The sequence below is a fragment of the Xenopus laevis genome, chromosome 3L (genome assembly GCF_017654675.1).
Source record: "Xenopus laevis strain J_2021 chromosome 3L, Xenopus_laevis_v10.1, whole genome shotgun sequence".
In the NCBI taxonomy this organism is placed as follows: Eukaryota; Metazoa; Chordata; class Amphibia; order Anura; family Pipidae; genus Xenopus; species Xenopus laevis.
The window spans coordinates 154,942,050-154,959,661 of record NC_054375.1 but is presented as its reverse complement, the minus strand read 5'-3'; the positions used below and the strand labels follow the sequence as shown (position 1 = coordinate 154,959,661).

At 39.2% G+C, this 17,612-nt stretch overlaps 1 protein-coding gene and 1 pseudogene across 1 annotated transcript; both read right to left on the bottom strand.

Annotated features, from left to right (window-relative positions):
• Window positions 1-213: 213 nt before the first annotated feature.
• On the bottom strand, window positions 214-5,570 carry LOC108710437 (extracellular calcium-sensing receptor). Its single transcript, XM_018251575.1, has 6 exons — window positions 5,419-5,570; window positions 4,931-5,222; window positions 3,983-4,804; window positions 3,663-3,890; window positions 2,281-2,404; window positions 214-1,130 (listed from the first exon to the last, which is right to left on the bottom strand). The coding sequence occupies exons 1-6, from the start codon at window positions 5,568-5,570 to the stop codon at window positions 214-216; spliced, it is 2,535 nt and encodes an 844-aa protein (XP_018107064.1).
• Window positions 5,571-10,298: 4,728 nt separating this feature from the next.
• LOC108710436 lies at window positions 10,299-16,522 on the bottom strand (annotated as a pseudogene).
• Window positions 16,523-17,612: the final 1,090 nt, after the last annotated feature.

The following is a 17,612-nucleotide window of genomic DNA, read 5'->3' as shown; positions in this document are numbered from 1 at the left end:
GCCAACACACGACTTACTTGTGAAAAGGTAAAAGTTCTCTGCTTCTTCCCATAGTGAAATACACCTCACAAGGAGCATCTAACAGTGGAACATTATACATATTGCTTTAAAAGTGATGGCATACAAGTTGTATCCGTTGAATTGTCATTTCATTGTCTAGTCTCAGTTTGGATATAAAGTCCATGAAGTCATCTTTTTGTTTCTTTTCACATGCTATGACATATTTGCACCCTTCTTTTTGTCCATGAGATATTTTCTGGTGTTCAGGTGAGGTCTGAACAATATAATGAAACATTTTGGCACAAAGATACAGACCACCAAAGCCCAGCTGGAAGACAGAATGGCAAAGACCTCCATTGCCACAGTATACATGCCCCGTGCACTGAGATAGGCTGGGATAAAGGACACCCAGACACTGAGGAAAGCCAACATACTGAATGTGATAAATTTGGCTTCATTGAAACTGTCAGGGAGTCTTCTGGCCAGGAAGGCAACAATGAAACTGATTTTGCCCAAGAGTCCAAGGTACCCCAGCATGCACCAGAAAGCAAAAGGTGCACCTTCATTGCAATTTACTATGATAAATCCAGGTTTGGTATTACAGTCAACTTCAGGGATGGGAGGAGAGAAGATGAGCCATATCACACACACACATAACTGAACAAAGATACAAAACACAATGACACAGTAGGATACATTTACTCCCGTCCACTTTCTTAACCTGCTGCCTGGTTTGGTTGCATTAAAGGCAATAACTACGGTGATGGTTTTGGCCAGAACACAGGAGATACAGAGAGCAAAAACCATCCCAAATGCCACCTGGCGCAGAAGACACTGTGTAGGTTGTGGGTAACCAATGAACCCTAAAGAGCAAAGGAAACAGAGGAACAGGGAAAGCAGGAGAAGACAACTAAGGGAATAGTTGTTGGCTCGGACAATTGGTGTTTTGTTGTTGCAAATAAAAATTCCCAGAATAGCTAGTGGGGTGAGGGCAGAGAAGATGGATGTGGCTGCCAAACTATAACCCAAAGGTCCTTCATAGGAAAGAAATTCTGCAGTTCTTGGTAAGCATCTGTCCTGTTGTAGATTGGGCCATGTGTCCCAGGAACATTGATGACATTCCACAGCATCTGATGAAGAACATCCATATGAAATTACTACAGGTACGGGACCTGTTATCCAGAATGCTCAGGACCTGGGGTTTTCCGGATAATGGATCTTTCCGTAATTTGGGTCTTCATGTCTTAAGTCTACTAGAAATTAATTTAAACATTAAATAAACCCAATATGCTGGTTTTGCTTCCAATAAGGATTAATTATATCTTAGTTGGGATCAAGTACAAGCTACTGTTTTATTATTACACAGAAAAAGGAAATCATTTTTAAAAATTTGGATTATTTGGATAAAATGGAGTCTATGGGGCAAATTCATTAAGATGCGAAGTTGCGCCAGGCGCAACTTCGCTGCACTTCGCCGCACTTCGCTACACTTCGCCAGGCGTAGTTTCGCCAGGGCTCCGCAAATTCACTAAAATCCGAAGTTGCGCACAGGGGTAGCATAAGGTTGCGAAGTTGCGCTAGCGTTGATTCGCTATATAAAGCGAAGTTGCGCTAGCGAAGGCTAATTTGCATACGGCGCGAAATTCAAATTTCAATGGAGGAACACATATCTGCACTACAAATGCCTAGAAAACCTTCAAATCAGCAAATAAAAATTTTATTTTGCCCTACACATGTGCCCACTGTCTAGGTAAGTTGCCATGAGTCAGGAAATGTAGGGGGGAGGAAGGGGAGCCCCAAAAAAATTTCGATCTTTTTCAGCTTATCACCCATCATGTAGAAAACACGCCAGCGTTTTTTGGGACTTAGAAAAAAAATGGACTTTTTTTTAAACAATCCCTATCTACTCTATTGCGCATCGCCAGGTCTGAGGTGGCGAAGGAAGTCTAGTGTAAAAGGTAGCGTTCAGTACACTGCGCAAGTTAGTGAATTTGCGTATTATCGTCGCTAGCGAAGATTCGCCTGGCGTAAGGTTGCGAAGTAACACTAGCGAAACTACGCCAGCGTTCGTTAGTGAATTTGCGCAGTAGCGAAATTGCCAAACGCTAGCGAATTAACGTTAGCGTTCGGCGCTTCGCGCCTTAGTGAATTTGCCCCTATGGGAGACAGCCATTCCGTAATTCGGAGCTTTCTGGATATCGGGTTTCCGGATAAGGGATCCTATACCTGTAGTATAAATTTTTCTTTTGCAGACATCAAAAATAAAAAAAAAAATACTACCTGTTTGATTTGAAATCTGTCCCTGGGGACACCGGGCACACTCATAGCAACAAAGGGGTTTTCCTGGTAATATCACCTTCCTAGATCCTGAAGGACAACTTGCACTGCACTTGGAAGGAGGAATCTATTGAAAATAAGAATAAAGGATTAGAAATATGGGTATAGGTATATGTATCACCATACCTCATACCTCACCATACATCATAATGTAACTATGTACATACCAACGTATAGTTGTACAGCAAGAATTATTACTTACGTATTAATACATATTTTACTGGAAGCATTAAAAGAAGCCCAAGAAGTCACAAAATATTTTTTTCACCCCAAATAAATATTTTTTAATTGGTTCATTTGGGACAACATACAGTATGATAACATATCATTACTTCTGAACAGTATTCACACTATATTTTTGTTTTTTTTGCTATGTATATTCTAGGATATTTATTTATGACTGCAATTGTATTGTATCACTTAACCAGGATTTAATTAACTGATTTGATGAACAGAACATTGCTAATTATTCAGACTATATGGCCGGCCTTGCTTTGAAACTGACCAGATGTCTCCAGGTTTGTAAGTAATGATTTGAATTTTTATGTAGGAAGCCTGGCCATACTATAAATTACAGGTATGGGACCCATTATCCTGAAACCCATTATCAGAAAGCTATGAATTACAGGATGTCTCCCATAGACTCCATTTCTCTAAATAATTAATTTTTTTTTAAATTATTTCCTTTTTCTCTTAAATAAGGAAACAGTAACTTGTATGTTAGCCAAAACAACTTAAAGGACCGGTAACACCAAATTAGATTAATTCCTCTGCTTTATTAGTAGGTCAGAGCTTTGTTTTTTTTTTTTAAAATCTTGAGCTTGAATTTGCCACAACAACATGATGTTTTCCAACACATTGTATAAGGCTTTAATTTGCCTTATAACAACATGATGCTTGCCAACACTTGAAGACAAGTTTTAAATGCAAAACAAAAACAATGTGCACTGTCTTATCAAGCCAATCATAACCCATATTCGGAACCTCCCAGTAACATTTTGCATTTTTATGTTTGCTCTCCAAATTTGGCCAAACATTTAAATCTGGCTCAAGATTTAAAAAACAAAACAAAGGGAGAGTAAGCCTGACCTACTACTATAGCAGTTTTGGGGGAAATTAAAAAATGTGTTGTTATTGTTCCTTTAAATAATAAATAATCCTTATTGGAGGAAAATATGCCAATAGGCTTGGGTTTTTAAATCATTTTTAGTAGACTTAAGGTATGAAGATCCAAATTACAGTCCTGAGGTCTTGAGCAGTCTAGATAACAGGTCCCATACCCAAATGTAAGTTATGTCCTGGGAATAATAATTTATTGAACATACCAGTGTGTTGTTGTTAATCCATACAATGTTAGCACTGTCTATGTTGAAAGTTTTCCCATTAAAACTATTCAACTCATAACTCCCAACTGCAACCTGTTCAAGCATTCCTTTGGCACCAATTTGCCAGTTCACAATGTCATATATGGCAGGAGGGTTCCCTATCGCATCAAAAAAAATCTGACGTCCATCGTTGGTTTTGAAATTCACGTTTCTAATATAGTGAAGAAGCTGTAATGGTAAAACACACAAAATAAAAGAAATGGTCTTTATCAACATGTCAACACATCCTAAAGACTTGTATTATTACAGTAGCCACTTACTTGCCAGGGCTGAAATGAAGAGATGTTGACACAGCCTCTGTGATAGAATGGCCCTGTACCAGGCTTACACAACAGCAAATTGTGTAAAGCCCAAGCAATGGTATAGACAGCAGTGTATACATTAAAAGATAATCTCTGTTCTTCCTTGGCTGGCAGGCTGTTTAGCATTTCGTTTCCTGTACATGGATTTTTGGTGTCATTGTCCATCAGAATAACTGAATTCTTGTCAATGAGCCACGTGCAAGCAAAGGTTTGCTCCCAAAATTCTCTTAGGAATGGATCATTAAAATCTTTTGATGGGTTGAGGCTGTTGAAGTACTTACTAAACTTGGACATATTCCCATGGAATATGGCAAAACCAACAGTGCCTTGTAATATGTCTTTATATCTCTCTTTTGAAAGTAAAGCAGAAGTGGCCCAAGCTTCACTGGCGACCCAGATATTCATAGTCACATTTTGCCTCAACAGCTCTTCCACCAAAAACACAAAGTCAGAATCAGATGCAATCACAATCACTACCTTTGCAGTTGACTTTTTAATGACTGTGACAAGATGGGGAGCATTCCTATCAGGATGACTAGTCAAAATAGTCTCAGAGAAGGCCACACAAGCTCCAGCACTGATTATTTCCTGTTTTACCATCTGAAGTCCAAACTGACCATAGTCATCATCATTGGCCAAGAGGCCCAACCAAGGCCAACCAAAATAAGAGATAAGCTGGGCTAGGCCTCTCATCTGAAACTCATCACTAGGTATGGTACGAAAAAAGGAAGGGAACTGGTTCCGATCTGTGAGAATAGGACTGGTTGAAAAATAACTAATCTGTAAAGAAACAATTAACACTGTTTCAAAGAACTGTGGGGTTATGACAGGTTGGGATCACATTATTTTATTAAATTGGCTTTTATAATGCTTCTTAGCTTGTCTTTACTTGAATATTCTTCTTACCTGTGGGTATTTATACAGTGCCAAGATTTGGGCCATAAGAATGGATCGTGAGGACTTAGAGTCACCAACAATACCAGCAAAGGTTGTCCCTTCATGACAATTATAATTTGGGATTATCTCCTTTCCTCCTGATAACATTGAAAGAGTTCCCTGTGCTGTGCGTCGTAATGTATTGCATGAGTCATAAACCTGGAAGCCCAATGTGATGTTGGGAAGGAGCTCAATGTCAGCATTAATCTCTTCCACAGCAAATATTAGGGCCTGCATGCTCTGATAAAATTCTGTAGCAATCCTAATATTAAAATAACACAATAGTAATATTAGTGCAGGGTATAGGAACATATGTTGAGGTCCGTAGAAAAGAAGTGAGTAAAGTAGAAAAGAAGTGTCCCCTAGTTGTTCTAGAGTAGTCCTTTTATAAATCCATGATATAAGCTGGATGAATCTTCTAAATAAGTCAAGTAAACCCTATTTACAGTGCTACTTACATCTGACATTGGACTTCTGGAGGTTTACTGGTAAAACGCAGGTTATTGCCTACTCGTTCAAAATGGACTCGAAAAGTTCCCCCTATGATAACATCTCCTGGGTTGTTAACAGACCCACCAAAACTTCCTGTGGGCAGCCTGCAACTGGCCATAATGTCTGGAAAAGCACACACTTCGGTAGTCATAATGCACAGGATTAGCGCTGTAGAGAGAAGAAACTGTCTGAATCTGAAGCATTTGACCATATTATAGATCATCATTTTCAACGTGCAAATGAGAGAACCTCTCAGTTCGCCATTACCACACAGATACTGTGTCAATAACAGTCAAAGCACATTAATGGGATTCCTAGGCTGGTTACACATTTATATACACAAATATATATGTATATTGATCTTACAAGTAGTGTAGCCATATGGGAAATCAACCGTAATTCAGCTTCATTATCTAAAATACTCTTGGAATCTGATTAAATAGCAATTAGCCATCTCTAAGTCACTGCTGGTCCCAAAAGGAAGAACAGGAGAGGAAAAAACTCAGGAATCAGTTGTAGAACATTAGAGAGTTGCATTTTTAGTTAATTTGGGTTGATCAATGTCTATGGTTCTGCTTATCTCTTTTATAGAAGGCAAGATAAATTATGTAATGTATTCCAATATCTTATTCCTTATTACCCCTCCAAAGTCATACCAACAATCAGATGATAAATCAGATAAACTATTAGGGTTATAGTAAACAGGCAACACATGGACAAAATGTCAGGACCTTAGTACCACGACAGTCTTTAAAGAATCATGGAAAATGAAGTGGTCTGGTAACAATACAGCTAAGCTTTTGTACCTTGGGATGAATACCAGCGGAAATTCAACAAGGTCCAACACTCACTTCCTAATTATCCTGTAGTGCATTTCTTCCCTAGATGTCGTACTTTGGCATCAAAACTTCTTGGTGAAGGGTGTTTTTTATTACAATATGTGGCCAGAATAAATAAGTTAAACACAATGTTTCCATATGTGCTGATTCTTTTTAATAATGATGTGACTATCATTAGGTCCTAGACAGAATCAGGCCCTAGATCTACTTTCATATGATTTACTCTCCTTTGCATGTTTTTAGTCATTTAATTTAACGTATTGAATGTGACCAGTTAAGGAAGAATTCTTTAATTGATCCTTCTCACCATGGAATAAAGTGTACTCTTGAGAAATAATGTGTATATCTTGATATGGCAAAATAAAGTCTAAACATTCCTGAAAATTTTAGGCTCAGCCTGAAAGCCTGTTAAGAGTGAAATTTATGTCTATTGACTGATCACAGGAAACTACTGCAGGGTAACTCTATTATAATATCTATAACTCTATTAAATATCTATTATAAACTACAAAAGCCCACCCTGAAGGCTTGATAAGGTAACAGTTGGGGTAAGAGTTGTGCCCTTGGTACCCCTAGAAATATAGAAGGGTAACTGTTACCCCAATGTTTCTATATATCTGTAACCTTGTTATGAGCTAAGGGGGCCCAGCCTGAAGGTCAGTTAGGGGGAGATTTGGGGTGAGAGTTTGTGCCCTGGGTACCCCTGGAACTATAGCAGGGTGACTGTTACCCCAATGTTTCTCTATATCTGTAACCTTGTTATGAGCTAAGGGGGCCCAGCCTGAAGGGCAGTTAGGGGGAGATTTGGGGTGAGTGTTTATTTGTACCCTGGGTACCCCTGGAACTATAGCAGGGTGACACCCCAATGTTTCTATATATCTGTAACCTTGTTATGAGCTAAGGGGGCCCATCCTGAAGGCCAGTTAGGGGGAGATTTGGGGTGAGTGTTTATTTGTAGCCTGGGTACCCCTGGAACTATAGCAGGGTGACTGTTACCCCAATGTTTCTATATATCTGTAACCTTGTTATGAGCTAAGGGGGCCCAGCCTGAAGGTCAGTTAGGGGGAGATTTGGGGTGAGTGTTTATTTGTAGCCTGGGTACCCCTGGAACTATAGCAGGGTGACTGTTACCCCAATGTTTCTATATATCTTTAACCTTGTTATGAGCTAAGGTTGCCCAGCCTGAAGGTCAGTTAGGGGGAGATTTGGGGTGAGTGCTTATTTGTACCCTGGGTACCCCTGGAACTATAGCAGGGTGACTGTTACCCCAATGTTTCTCTATATCTGTAACCTTGTTATGAGCTAAGGGGGCCCAGCCTGAAGGGCAGTTAGGGGGAGATTTGGGGCGAGTGCTTATTTTTTCCCTGGGTATACCTGGAACTATACTAGAGTTACTGTAAACCCAAAGTTTCTATATATCTGTAACCTTCTTATGAGCTAAGAGGGCCCAGTCTGAAGGTCAGTTAGGGGTGAGTGTAACCTTGTTATGAGCCCAACTTGAAGACCAGTTATGATGAAATTGTGGAGTAATGCTTATCTGTGTTGTGGGTACCCCTGGAACTCTATCAGGGTAACTGTTAACACAATGTTCTGAGTATTTGTAACCTTGTTATGAGCCAAGGGTTCCCATCCTTAAGGCCTGTTAGATTGAGATTTGGGGTGAAGGCCAGAGAACATAACAATAGTCAAGGCAATGTATTATATGGAAATTAATAAAGTATTGGCTTCTTGTCTGAAAAGTAGAGATGTCGCGAACTGTTCGCCGGCGAACTTGTTCGCGCGAACATCGGGTGTTCGCGCTCGCCGGAAGTTCGCGAACGTCGCGCGACGTTCGCCATTTTGGGTTCGCCATTGTTGGCGCTTTTTTTTGCCCTCTCACCCCAGACCAGCAGGTACATGGCAGCCAATCAGGAAGCTCTCCCCTGGACCACTCCCCTTCCCTATAAAAACCGAAGCCCTGCAGCGTTTTTTCACTCTGCCTGTGTGTGCTGAAGAGATAGTGTAGGGAGAGAGCTGCTGCCTGTTAGTGATTTCAGGGACAGTTGAAAGTTTGCTGGCTAGTAATCGTTTTGATACTGCTCTGTTATTGGAGGGACAGAAGTCTGCAGGGGTTTGAGGGACATTTAAGCTTAGGTAGCTTTGCTGGCTAGTAATCTACCTTCTACTGCAGTGCTCTGTATGTAGCTGCAGTGGGCAGCTGTCCTGCTTCTGATCTCATCTGCTGACTGCTGCAATAACAGTAGTCCTTGTAAGGACTGCTTTTATTTATTTTTTTGTTGTTTTACTACTACTACTACTACTACTACTATAAGAGCCCAGTGCTATTAGTCTAGCAGTGTTGGGGAGTGGGACTGGTGTGCTAATCTGCTGCTCCTAGTAGTTCAGCAGCACCAACTTTAATTTTTTTTTTTAATATTCATTTTTTTTTTATTTTACTTTTTTTTATTTTACTACCGCTGTAGTAGTGTATAAGTTGACCTTTTAGGCATTGTTTGCCCAGTTTTTTTGGCCGCAGCCACTGAAGCACAGAGGCCAGAAAAAATATGCCATATAAATGCTGAAAATAGTCATTTTTTGCCATACGTTGACTCAACGTATATGGCAAAAAATGACTATTTTCAGCATTTATATGGCATATTTTTTCTGGCAACTGTGCTTCAGTGGCTGCGACCAAAAAAATGCATATTTTCTGCATTTATATGGCATAATTTTTCTGGCCTCTGTGCTTCAGTGGCTGCAACCAAAAAAATTTATATTTTCAGCATTTATATGGCATAATTTTTCTGGCAACTGTGCTTCAGTGGCTGCGACCAAAAAAATGCATATTTTCTGCATTTATATGGCATAATTTTTCTGGCCTCTGTGCTTCAGTGGCTGCAACCAAAAAAATTTATATTTTCAGCATTTATATGGCATAATTTTTCTGGCAACTGTGCTTCAGTGGCTGCGACCAAAAAAATGCATATTTTCTGCATTTATATGGCATAATTTTTCTGGCCTCTGTGCTTCAGTGGCTGCAACCAAAAAATTTATATTTTCAGCATTTATATGGCATAATTTTTCTGGCAACTGTGCTTCAGTGGCTGCGTCCAAAAAAACTGGGCAAACAATGTCTACAAGGTCAACGTATGGCGAAAAATTACTATTTTCAGCATTTATATGGCATATTTTTTCTGGCAACTGTGCTTCAGTGGCTGCGTCCAAAAAAACTGGGCAAACAATGCCTACAAGGTCAACGTATGGCAGTTGTTTAAAGAGAACAGTAGATTACTAGCCAGCAAAGCTACCTAAGCTAAAATGTCCCTCAAATCCCTGCAGACTTCTGTCCCTCCAATACAGAGCAGTATCAAGCAGATTACTAGCCAGCAAGCTTACTATCATCTGTCCCTGAAATCACTAACAGCTCTCCCCCTACACTATCTCTTCCAAGCACACACAGGCAGATTTTTCAGATACATTTTTGCCCTTGATCCCCCTCTGGCATGCCACTGTCCAGGTCGTTGCACCCTTTAAACAACTTTAAAATCATTTTTCTGGCCAGAAATGTCTTTTCTAGATGTTAAAGTTCGCCTTCCCATTGAAGTCTATGGGGTTCGCGAACCGTTCGCGAACCGCTCGCATTTTTGCGCAAGTTCGCGAATATGTTCGCGAACTTTTTTTCCGACGTTCGCTACATCCCTACTGAAAAGGTTCCAGTTGTACTGATCTTCACAAGAAGGAAACGTCAAGACTGAAAATTGTTAGTTTTCAGAAGAAGTGGAAAGATTAAAGGAAGTGTTTATAATTTAATTATTATTAATATTTAATAATAAAATGTCTCATTCATTTTGAAGCATTTTTATGTCTTATATATGGTATGCCTACAATCTCTCTAATATTATGAAGCTATAAAATTAGGTTCATTTCTATTATGAGGATAACTGTTTGAAAGACTCTAAAATGACATTAGTCATTACACACAGCTAGAAATATAAATGGGTAAACAAACAGGCACAGTATTATAATAATTATTTATTCATTAAAACCTTTGTCACACCATCATTTTCTTTTGGTGGTACAGTTGAAGCTTTGTTATGGTGTTTAGGCAGTCCTTTTAACTCTAAGATTTTCTCTGGAGTTTTTATTGGGTCTGAACAATATAATGAAACATTTTGGCACAAAGATACAGACCACCAAAGCCCAGCTGGAAGACAGAATGGCAAAGACCTCCATTGCCACAGTATACATGCCCCGTGCACTGAGATAGGCTGGGATAAAGGACACCCAGACACTGAGGAAAGCCAGCATACTGAATGTGATAAATTTGGCTTCATTGAAACTGTCAGGGAGACGTCTGGCCAAGAAGGCAACAATGAAACTGATGGTGGCCAAGAGTCCAAGATAGCCCAGCATGCACCAGAAAGCAGTTGGTGAACCTTCATTGCAGTTAACTATGATCACACCAGGTTGAGTGTTAATGTCAAGTTCATGGAAGGGAGGAGAAAAGATCAACCAAAATACACAGTCAATTATCTGAATAAAGACACAAAACATAATGACACAGTAGGACACATTTATCCGTGTCCACTTTCTTAACCTGCTCCCTGGTTTGGTTGCATTAAAAGCAATAACAACAGTGATAGTTTTGGCCAGAACACAGGAGATACAAAGAGCAAAAATTATCCCAAATGCCACCTGGCGCAGAAGACACTTTTCAAGTTGTGGGTAACCAATGAACCCTAAAGAGCAAAGGAAACAGAGGAACAGGGAGAGCAGGAGAAGATAGCTAAGGGAATAGTTGTTGGCTCTTACAATTGGTGTATTTTTAAAATGAATAAAAATTCCCAAAATTACAAGTGGGATCACGGAAGAAAAGATAGAAATGGCCGCTAAGCTGTAACCTAAAAGTTCTTCATATGAAAGGAACTCTGTAGTTCTTGGTAAGCATCTGTCCTGTTGTAGATTAGGCCATGTGTCCCAGGAACATGGATGGCAATCTACAGCATCTGGGGAGAAAGATTTAAAAGATTTTAGAGATTGTTTTAATGCAAATATAAATTTTATTCATGATCATAAATATAAAAAAAAATGTTTAGCACCTGTTTGATTTGAAATCTGTCCCTGAGGACACCGGGCACACGCATAGCAACATGAGGGTTTTCCTGGAACAATCACCTTCCTAAATCCTGAGGAACAACTTGAACTGCACTTGGATAGAGGAACCTATGGAAATCATGACAATCACAGAATCATATAGAAATACAGGGCACATTAAGTCATTGCTTTTGTTATCAATGATTGTTACCGATAGAGTAGGGAGGAGAAATTACTAGTAACATACTGTAAAATACAGATGAAGCCACTTGGATTTGTGAGTTAAATGCGTCATGACTCAGAGTTAATTGAAGAAACTGTGTTATCTAAAGTTATCTTAACTCATTTAATGCATTTAACCTTTTCATTAGCATACCAAAGCACCATTGTTCACAATGGTGAATGCTTTAATTAGATGGGATGTTGTGTCACAGTTTTCTGTGTTAAATGAGATAAATGGGATATCTGTGTTTAGTTATTCTGTGTCAAACAGACAAACCAAAGTGGCTGCATCTGTATGGTACCATTAGCAAATCTTAGGCAGAACTTCCCGAAAAAAGACAATAATGTTGAAGGCATTATCTTAAAGTACCTTGGATTCACTCATGACATTGCTAAATACAATGCAACAATTTCTTGTGAAAAGGAAAATAGATTGATGGCCCATTGGAAGGCATAAATTAATTATCAATATTGTAGGAGATGAATTTTCACTAATACAGCCAAGGAAGGGATTTTTGTAGGGGCTTAAGTGCTCCATAGATTGACTTCCATGTATCATGACATACTTATGACATACATACATTTTCAATATAATATTTATTGTTACATATAATGATCAGCCTTTCGCATGGAAACAGTTGCAAAACACTCATGTTAAATAATTATTATTATTAATATTAATAATATACTAGAAATTAATTAAATAATGAAGAGTCTTAATGGAAATTAAAGCTGGTATATAGCAGGGATGCACTAAATCAATACTTTATGGATCCAAATTGCAACTCCTACGCAAAAGATGTGTCCAAAACCAATTAAAGAAAAAATTTTAAAACGTGCACCACCTGGGAACAAAATTTTGTCACAGTTCATGCTGGCCATAAATAGGTAAATTGATTTCCCTTTATCTCTCTCTCTCTCTCTAAACGGTATATGTAATAATATATACTGTATTAGATTACATTATTTAAGAACAAAATATTCATGCAATGCTAGACAATATATTCATGAGATGCTAGACATGAAGGAATAGCAAGTTGTCTTCCAGCACCTGGGTTTTGCTGGCCCAGTTAATTCCACCATTATCTATGTTCAACGTTTTCCCATTAGGAGCACTTAAGTCGTATTTTCCGACTGTAGCTTGCTCCAGGGTGCCCTTAGAAGTCAGATGCCAATTCACAATATCATAGACGGCTGGAGGGTTCCCTCTTTCATCAAAAAAAACTTGGTTCCCAGCTGTGTTCTTGAAGTTCACTTTTTTTACATAGTGGAGAAGCTGAGAATTAGAAATAAAAATGCATTCAGCAAATGAAAAACATGGAAATCAGTATGAAAATAATCTGAATTGAGTAATAAAGCAGTCCTTTACATGCCAGGGGTGAAACGATGATATATTGGCACAGGCTCCCTGATAGAGGGGTCCAACTCCAGCTGTGCAATTAAACAAATTATGCAGAGCCCATGCAATGGCATAAACAGCAGTGAACACATTGAAAGACACTCGGCGATCTACGTCAGTTAATAGACTGTCCAGCTTTTCAGTTCCTGTACATGTTGGTTCTCTGGCATTGTCCATCAAGGTAACATTTGTTTGACTGGGCCACTTACAAAAGAAGGCTTGTTCCCAAAACTCCTTTATAAATGGGTCAGAAAGATAATTTGATGGGTGGAGACTCTTAAGATACTCACTAAATCTTGGCATCTGCCCACTGTAGATTGCAAAACCAATGGTGCCCAACAAAATCCCTTGGAATCGTTCATTAGAGAGTAGATCTGAAGTTGCCCATGCTTCACTTGCAATCCAAATCTTTCCAGTCACATTCTGCTTCAACAGCTCTTCCAACACAATCACAAAATCAGAATCAGTGGTTATTGCAATCACAACCTTTGCAGTCGATTCTTTAATGACCCGGGCAATTCGAGGAGCATTCCTATTGGGTTGGCCAGTCAAGATGTTCTCAGTGAAGGCCACACAGGCACCACTATTTATAATTTCTTGCATTGCTATCTGAAGTCCCAATTGACCATACTCATTATCATTTGCCAAAAGACCAACCCAAGACCAACCAAAATGAGAAACAAGTTGGGCCAGACCTCTCATCTGAAACTCATCACTAGGTACTGTACGGAAAAATGAAGGAAACAAGTTCCGATTACTTAGAAGCGGGCTGGTTGCAAAATAACTGATCTGTAAAAGAGAATACACAATGCAGTGATTTGGAAGAGACTGCTTATAATCTTACTTTTGAAAATGTTGTGCTTACTTGTGGGTACTGGTATAGTCCAAGGATTTGGGCCATAAGAATGGATCTGGTTGATCCCGAGTCACCAACAATACCAGCAAGACGTGTCCCTTGGTGGCAGTTATAATTTGGGGTGCTTCCTGTTACTCCCGACAGCATTGATAGAGTTCCTTGAGCTGCTTTCCTTAAAGTATAGCAGGTGTCAAAAACCTTGTATCCCAAAGTAATGTTGGGAAGGAGCTCAGGATCCGAATTAATCTCCTCCACAGCAAATATTAAAGCCTGCATGCTCTGGTAATACTCAATAGAAAACCTAGAGTGAAAACAAAGAACCAGGTAAGGAGTTTAGAGATCAGTCAGACTAGTTATAATGAACATATCTACTGAAATATTGTTACTATAGCATTTTCACTAGGGCACTTGAGTATCATACCAATATAACCCAGCACAATGTATTGTCTGATGCTACCACAACAAAACTTCTCCAAAGAAAACACACTTCAATCAGCAAATCAGTTTTACTTTCCTTGAAATAGTTAAAATAATAAATACAAATATCAACAGTATATAGTGGTTGCAGTAAGTTATTGTTTCTGACCAATGAATTGGCTGGTCATCTTAACATAACATATTATATAAGGAATTGGTAGAAGCAGGTGGGTGGAGGGTTGGATACATTTATTGACTGAGCAATGGATAGAAATGAGCTTATGTCAAAGATTATATATGTATAGAGAAAAGTGATGCATCTTCTTCTGTTTTTTTTATAGAAACATTCTCTTACATTTATATGTTATCTGCAGAATTTATATACTTTTAACCCACCGAACTAAGGGGCACATTTACTTAGCTCGAGTGAAGGAATAGAAGAAAAAATACTTCGAATTTCGAATGGTTTTTTTGGCTACTTCGACCTTCGACTACGACTTCGAATCGAACGATTCGAACTAAAAATCATTCGACAATTCGACCATTCGATAGAAGAAGTACTGTCTCTTTAAAGAAAACTTCGACCCCCTAATTCGCCAACTAAAACCTACCGAGGTACAATGTTAGCCTATGGGGAAGGTCCCCATAGGCTTTCTAGCAATTTTCTGATCGAAGAAATTTAGTTTGATCGATGGATTAAAATCCTTCGAATTGTTCAATTCGAAGGATTTAATCGTTCGATCGAACGAATGGCGGTAAATCCTTTGACTTCGATATTCGAAGTCGAAGGATTTAGCTTTGATAGTCGAATATCGAGGGTTAATTCACCCTCGATATTCGACCATTAGTAAATGTGCCCCTAAATGTATCATGAAATGATATAAACCCTCTCACATCATACCTCCTGCCCCAGTGCTCAATGGGATGTTTCTTCTCAGTTCGTCCCCTCCCCAGTGCCCCCTGCTGTACCTTGCAGCCATAGAATCTAGTTAGGACACTATTAGCAGCCATAAGCTTGGCATAGATTTGAATTTGAACTTCACCCAACAAGCCCCCACCGTCAGGCATCACTAAGCTCTATAGCAGACTGGGTGCCAATAAAGCTGTTGGTTTATAGGTATGAGATTCTTCTGAAGATGTAGTCTCCCTTAGTAAAATAGGGAGCTTTAATGTCAACATCTAGGTTCTTGCGCCCCACTCCGTTTATGTGATCATTGGGCCCACTGGGGAAACAAGGTGCTCCCTGCATTGTGAGTATGTTAGAATTAGTGGACTAGGCCTCCATAGACTCTATTGTTACAGCTTATCTCCATAGCTTAACATGTTAAAACATTGAAACCTCAAAATCCCAGTTTATGAGCTTCTACCATGCTAGCTTTATGGATTTGAGTAGTTTTATAAGAACTATTACTCATTACTTCATCTCACTCCTTATCACAAGCTGCACCCATCCTCTGGAATGCTCTGTCTTGTCCCATTAGACACTCTCACAGCTTCCAGGTTTTCCAAAGGTCACTAAAAACTTACTTTTCAGATCTTTTTAGTCAATCCTATAACTTAAGCCTTAAGAAACTTGACCACCCACTGGGTCAGCCTACTCTCTGCTTACATACTCACTAAATATTGATATTCATATCTTATTCTGCACTTACCATCACTTTACTAACCAACAGGAACTCTATAGCCATACTGGTAACCCTCACCCTGCTGAGTAGGTAAGCTCTCATTAACAGAACCCTCCCCTACTGTTTCCCAACTATATCTAGTTATAAATGTGTATCATTTTTGAAGAAATATATTTGTACCCGTTTACTCTTTAAAATGCTGCATAAAATGATGGAATGTTAAAAATAATAATAATTCCATAAAAATACTGAGAACATATCTACTCCTCTATGTCAGCTGTTGGATTTTTGGCCAATAAAGTTCGATTTTATTATTGTGTCACAGCTACAAATGATATGATAGAATGAATAGAACTCACATACATTATTTGTCAATTGTGACATTTGTGCTCTGCTCTCCTGCAAGTGTTTGATGTGAAGGGGATTAATGCCCGGCCCCAAACATTACAATGATACTTACATTTGACACTGGAGCTCTGGGGGTTTGCTGGTGAATTGGATATTACTATAGACCCTGTCCAAATGAATTAAAAATGTTCCTCCCATGATAATGTCTCCTGGACGGCTCATATAGCCAGTTATGGTCTCTTCGGGCAGGTGGCAGTTGGTATTGGAGTCAGAGAGGGCACAGGCTTTCATAGTAAATGTGTACAGAATCCACGTAATAGAGAGTACAAACCAATTGATTTTGAAGCAAAACTCCCTGTTACATCTCAGCATCATCTCTAATATAACAGATGTTGACGGTGATGGTTTACTTGTGCCTCACAGAATGTGCGGCAGTATCACTAACAGCATTTGGGCAGTGAGCTGACTATTATATAGAGGTGAAGCTGGTGAGCCCAGGGGAGCATTAAGTTCTACAGTACATGTCTGGAGATGCTCCGTTATATATAATTAGCAATTTCTTCATTAGACAAACTTGTCCCAAAAGAGGAGGATGATTTCTTTGATGTTATGGAGTTCCTCAGGGATTTGGATGCAGGGGGAATGGAAGCAACAAATGTGAAAATGAATTATCTTACAATAAAAGTTTTTCTCTTGAAACAACAATGAACTAAAATCTTCTGGCCAGTGTTTTAAAAGAAGTGCTTCATGGTGCCACCCTCCAATATTCTGGTGCACATAGAAAGATTACTTTACTTATGCAACTCCAATGTAGAAAGTACATTTGGGACACAATTTGGATGCAAATTCCCTGATGCCTAGAGTTACCTGCCAAGAGTTACCTTCACCTTCAAGGTGGTGATTGCTCCAGAGTTCCCCTACATCAATAGGTGAACTTCTTGGCAATCATAAGAGGATGGACCCACTGATGTGGGCAAAGCTATGCAGAAGGTCAAGGATTGTGCTTGGACTCAAGTTCCTTCACTGAATGGTCTCAATCAACTCATCAACTGCATTCATTAATGACCCCTAAAATCTACACACTTAAATCTAATTATCAAAAAATGTAAGTACTTTTTGCATGGCTGTAAATAATCCAGGGTCAATTACCAATCCAATTCTATTCATCCCCCTACCAGTGCCTCATTTCCTTGTTGCTGGGTTAAAGCCCATGTTATGCTTTGTACCTATTTTACATATCCTCAGATTGATGACCATATGCTGCATCACTGTAATATAATGCTTTGCAGTGGGAGGTCCTTCCTCTTTGGCTTTCAGCAGTTGATCTGGTTGGATGTCAACAAGGCTCCAGACGTGTTAGACCCTAAAGGGACAACCCCTT

What these genes read in the sequence shown, in the direction of transcription:
- LOC108710437 (XM_018251575.1), bottom strand. Translation starts at nt 5,570, where the DNA reads ATGGCCAGTTGCAGGCTGCCCACAGGAAGTTTTGGTGGGTCTGTTAAC. An exon ending in CACTGTATAAATACCCACAG is followed by an intron (nt 4,805 to 4,930) that starts GTAAGAAGAATA and finishes GTTTCTTTACAG; the next exon opens with ATTAGTTATTTTTCAACCAG. An exon ending in GGATTAACAACAACACACTG is followed by an intron (nt 2,405 to 3,662) that starts GTATGTTCAATA and finishes TATTTTCAATAG; the next exon opens with ATTCCTCCTTCCAAGTGCAG.